This window comes from Triticum urartu, chromosome 7 (assembly GCF_003073215.2).
Source record: "Triticum urartu cultivar G1812 chromosome 7, Tu2.1, whole genome shotgun sequence".
NCBI classification, from domain to species: Eukaryota; Viridiplantae; Streptophyta; class Magnoliopsida; order Poales; family Poaceae; genus Triticum; species Triticum urartu.
In genome coordinates this window covers 152,709,600-152,714,942 of record NC_053028.1, presented here as the reverse complement: position 1 = coordinate 152,714,942, position 5,343 = coordinate 152,709,600, and the positions used below count along the sequence as shown (strand labels likewise).

Sequence of the window (5,343 nt, the reverse complement as noted above, 5' to 3'; positions counted from 1 at the left end):
CACATATTTTGATGCATAGGTGTAGCATAAGCTCTCAAATTAAATGGTTGATACCTCTCATAAAATTAACGGTTTAATCTCACATTTCTCGAAAAATGTTCTGGACACATCATTATCATGTGAGATTCATTTCGTTAATTCCATAGTTAAACTGAAACAATATATGTTCAATACTCATATTATTAGAAGAATTAAGATAAATATGACCACATAGAAAATGTCTACCAGGGAAAAATTAGAACACATATATGTATATGCATGCGGTAAAATAATAGCCGAGAACAGAGAAACAGACACAAGAACCAAGAAAAAACAAATACATGTCCATCTTTTAGAAAGATAAATACATGTCCTACGCAATAAGACGGCGCCATGAAACATATTCTACACTGTAGCTTCTCGCCTCGAGCTGCCTCACTCGCTGCAGCAATGGGAGTCCGGGTTTCTTGGAATCAATGGAGCACGACACTGACAGGCCTATCAAAGATCCAGATAAACGGGACCGGGGTGGGCTCCTTTCGCACCCTGTCATGGGCCCTCTCCTCCATCCTCCGGATCTTCTCCGGCAATGCGCAGACGTAGTCCCGCGCACGCCTCCCCTCGCCGGACAGCCCCGCCGAGAGCTCCTCCACCCGCCACTGCCGTATGAGGTGCTCCAGGATGCCGCGGTAGTCCGACGCGGTGTACACCCCGGCCTGCTGCGCGGCGGCGGCGTAGTGCGCGAAGAGGTCGGCGTCGCGGCCGTCGTCCATGAGCGCGGCCGGCATGGTGATGCGACGCCGCATCATGTACGCCATGGCGCGCACGGCGGCGTCCGGGTCCACCTCGAAGAGCTTCGCCACGACGCGGGTGTAGGCCGCCTCGTGCCGCTTCTCGTCGGCGGCGATGGCGCCGCAGATGCGCGCGAGCGCGGCGTCGCCGTGCGCGCGCACCTGGCGCGCCGTGTTGCCGTGGGAGATGGCGGTGGCGCGCTCCTGGAAGGCTACGTAGATGAAGCCGTGGTAGGGACTCGCCGGCGCGTGCATGGCCATCCCGGAGGCGATGAGGCGGTGCACGGTGCGCTCCACCTGGCGCATGTCGAGGCGGCCGGAGAGGTACATGTAGCGGCTGAGCACGTCGCCGTGGCGGTTCTCCTCGGCGGACCAGCCGCGGACCCAGCGCGCCCAGGCGGTGCCGTCGGCGCCGGTGGTGTCGCGGGTGCCCTCGAAGCGGTTGGACATGCTCTGGTACGTCGGGAGCGCCTCCTCCGTGACCATGTTCCCCACCAGGCACACCAGCTGCGCGTCCGGCACGCCCTCCGCCCTGGCGCGCAGCTCGAGGCACGCCGCGTGGAAGCCGTCCGCGCCCAGCGCCGCCGCGTCCGGGAGCATGTCCGCCGGCTGCCACGCCTCGTCCGCCGGCTTGAGCAGCGGCAGCATGTTCGCCTCCGCCCACGGCTCCAGCCGCGCCAGCACCTCCAGCCTCTCCGGCGCAAGGTACCTCCTCCACTCCTCCTCCTCCTCCCGCCGCCCGGCCGTCGGCCCTCCTCTGCTGCTCACAGCGCTCCTGCACCTTCTGTCCCCATGCAAAGTTAATCATCTTGCTTGCATGCATGCGTGCACTTACGCCACCACATATGTTCTCCATACAAAAACAAGATAATCGATCACTCCACTTACAAGGTGCTCATCGGAGCTGCGGCCGGTGGCTTGCAGTAGCAGCCGGTGTTGCTTGGTTTGCACGACGGAGGGTATCCGGTCGACCTAGGCGACATTTTTACTGCCGCCGCCGTCGCCATGTCCGTATCAGATCAGATGATATGAACCGGATCAAATGGAAGCAGGCAGCCTCGCGTATGTATAGACGAGACGTACCCTACCACCCACCCTGGTTGGCACCGAGTTACTGCATTCGTAAATTCGGAAAGCTATCATTGTACGTAAACATGTACTGCAACTTTTACCACTAGTCCTTTTACGCATAGGTTTTTTTTTTCTTCTGCGATGGTTTTTACACGTAGGGTTATGTCAGGCGTTGCTCCAGCATGCTGGGACAGACGTGCATTAACGTACATTAATGGATGATGAAACCGTAGGTCAGATGCACATTAAAAACATTTTGAAGCCGCAGTTATCCGGTTACCTGCTGTTGTACTCTTTGGATTGATGCGCGACTCTTAACTTTGCATGCCCGCACAGGCCCGTCACATGGCAGTCATTTTGCTCCAAGCAACATTTGTAAAAGTAAAAATGCCATTTTATTTCCATCAAGCCACACACACACACACCATACGTGTGACTTCCACAGCCTCACCTCAGTATGCGGAGAGAATGCGGAGCAACCATTGTTTGACTGCTCGATGCGGTGCTTGTGGAGGCCACGTAGGCACAGGTTTTGCCACGCTGCGTCTTACCAACGCAGATTCTTCTTCCCGTCTCTTTTCTTCTCCTCCAAGCGTTATAAGAAAAGGTAAAGGGATAGTCGTCAGCTGACACAAACTGGTTTTCGTTTCCTGTTATTGTGTCTGTCAAGCACAATAATTGCCTGGTTAGAATGCGACAACTTTGTCATTTTTTCCGTGTTATTTCTACGGCGTATGGTCTTATTTCTCAAACTTTTTGAACAAGTGTTGATGGACTGCAATACTGTTTTGATGTTTCTTCTGTGATTTCTATATCTCATCTTAAGCAACGAGTGACTATTTCAGTCTTTAGAATCTTCTATTGCAAGGGCGTTTGCACGTGTCCCTTTTTTTTACCGCTGGTTCATCGTAATATTCAATCTCTCATAGGCGGCGGTTGACCAAAGAAAGAAGGGTTAATATAATTTTCAGTGCAGTTCTATTTTCTTTACTCGTAGTTCTGCATGCAGTTATCTTTTCTTTATACGAAAATAGTTGTTTTTATTGTGCTGAGTAATGTTTTCATTGATAATTTTCTTGAGCATCATGTTTTTCTTGATAATTTTTTTGAGATGTGCTCTAACGGTATCTATCATGACATAGAAATATATGCAGCCCGTACAAAATCTGCCGTCAATAGTGTGAATATTAAATGTGAGCACTGGGCACGTTTGAATTTGTCGTTTTTCCCCTGGCATGAGTGGGGTCCAAGTCTGACAAGGGTACCGGGCAGGCAATTAACCGCTAATGCACCCGAAATGACAAAAGTAGGTTTATTTCATGGAGCGGGTGATCGAAATGGCATACTGTATGTTTTTTTAATCTAAACACGCTTGCTTTATTTAATCAAAGTTCATAGGAATACAATCGATATCTGACGGGTTTATAAGCCACAAATGACGCCCGGGCCCCAGACCAAAAGCATGTTTAATGAGGCTATATGCCTCGACATTTGTCTCTCGTCTTTCGAAGATGAAGGAGCGCTGCTAAAAATCGGCTATAGTCTCATTGATCTCCTTAACTACCGGTGCATACATTCCTCCAGTGCGTTCGTTGATAGCTCGAACAACACCTTGGTAGTCACTAGCCAGTGTCAATCACCACTCTCGTCAGCTGAAGATTTGCTGCTAATGCCATCGCTTCACGGCATGCCAACGCCTCCAATGTAGCTGGATCAGACAACCCGCTATACTTCATGCATGAGGCCCCCAGGAACACACCATCCGAATTTTTGCACACAGCACTGAAGGACCCTTCGCTTAAATCTCTGGAAACAGCCCCGTCCACCCTCAGCTTTGCCACCCCGGGCGAAGAGGGTATCCATCTTGTTCTGCTTCGGGTTGGGCTTGCCACAGCCTGGCGAGGTGGTTGTGGCGGTTTACAATCCTTCAGTTCGCAGATATATTTCATGATGAAATTGTGTGTCGCCAAAGGGCTTTGGAAAACGCTCTCATGGGTAGCCTGTCGCCTCGCATACCATATAGCCCATAGAGTCACCACAACCTGAGTGAATTCAGAGGAAGAGAGAAGCTCTCTGATCGCAATGACCCATCTCTTTGCATCTGGTTCAGGGGTAGAATTAAGGACTTCAACTAGGTCAGAGTCCTGGAGAGCCCAAACGCATCTTGCTACACTGCAATGTAGCAATGAGTGTCGCCAAGAATCCTCTGCACCGCAAAGCTTGCATGTAGTAGTTGTCGACATGTTTCTGTCATGTAGTAAGTCAGCTATTGGGATTGAATTTTGAGCTAATCGCCACAAGAAAATCTTGACCTTTGAGGGTACATCCACCTTCCACAGCTTAGACTAAGATCTTTGCTCACCTTCATTATTTGACACATCAGCCCGTCCCTCAAGCCAGGCCTCCCTCCTCATCTTCGTATCAACAAGCATGCGGTAGGCCGAGCGAACAGAGAAGACTCCATTCTTCTCATGTACCCAGTCCCAAAAATCTTCTATGTATCTTGTGCATAATGGGATTTCATAGATTGCCCACGCATCCGAGGGCAAAAACACCTCATCTATCAGTGCTCTATTCCACTCAGCTCCCGACAATATGAGTTCATCCACACTTGAGGGGGGGGGGGGTTGGATTCTACTTACAATTGGTCTCATATTATGCACTCTTGGTAACCAGTTGTGTTGCCATATCAAAGTTCTCTCTCCAGTCCCGATGCGGCGGATCAAACCTTGAGTGAGAACATCACGACCTTCGATAATTTCTCTCCAGATTTGGGATGGCGCTGGCCCAGATCAGCCTGGAGAAAATCTGCATTCACATGGTATTTTGCCTTCAACACACGACCACTTAGTGAATCCGGATCCATCATTACCCTCCATGTCTGTCTTGCGAGAAGTGCAAGGTTAAAAAGTTCTATGTCACGAAACCCCAAACCTCCACAATGTTTCGGCCTTGTCATAGTACTCCACGAGACCCAACTCGGCTTCCTCTGTCCTTCTTTGCTCCCCCCCAAAACTTACGTATTAGTGTGTTTATATGCTCACATAATCCATGTGGTAGCTTGAAACAAGACATTGAATAGACAGGTACCGCCTGAGCCACAGATTTTATAAGAACTTCCTTTCCTCCTGAAGATAGGAGTTTTTCCAACCACCCCTTCACTTTACTCCATACCCTATCCTTTAAAAACTTGAAGGTACCATTTTTGTTGTTCCCAACATCCGTGGGCATACCCAAACCAAATACTTTTTCGAAAGAGATTCATTTGCAATACTGAGAATATTCATTACCTCGGTTCGCAAGGAGTTGGGACACCCCTTGCTAAAAAACACTGAAGATTTTGACAGATTGATCCTTTGTCCCGAAGCATTGCAGTACCGATCCAACAAGGAGGACAACTCAATAGCACCATTTGAACTGGCTTTGACAATAGTAGGCTATCATCAGCAAAAAGTAAATGGCTTACCGGCGGAGCCGATGGAGCCACTAGAATACCACTGAG

The 5,343-nt window shown here is 49.9% G+C and overlaps 1 protein-coding gene across 2 annotated transcripts; it reads right to left on the bottom strand.

The window, feature by feature from the left end:
- Window positions 1–222: 222 nt before the first annotated feature.
- On the bottom strand, window positions 223–1,823 carry LOC125524145 (acyl-[acyl-carrier-protein] desaturase 7, chloroplastic-like). 2 transcript variants are annotated; one of them, XM_048689217.1, is made up of 2 exons: window positions 1,659–1,823; window positions 223–1,551 (listed from the first exon to the last, which is right to left on the bottom strand). In XM_048689217.1, the coding sequence occupies exons 1-2, from the start codon at window positions 1,775–1,777 to the stop codon at window positions 453–455; spliced, it is 1,218 nt and encodes a 405-aa protein (XP_048545174.1). In that variant the 5' UTR covers window positions 1,778–1,823; the 3' UTR covers window positions 223–452. The 2 variants fall into 2 exon arrangements, with proteins under 2 accessions (XP_048545174.1, XP_048545173.1); XM_048689216.1 differs by having other exon boundaries at window positions 223–1,554; window positions 1,659–1,821.
- Window positions 1,824–5,343: the final 3,520 nt, after the last annotated feature.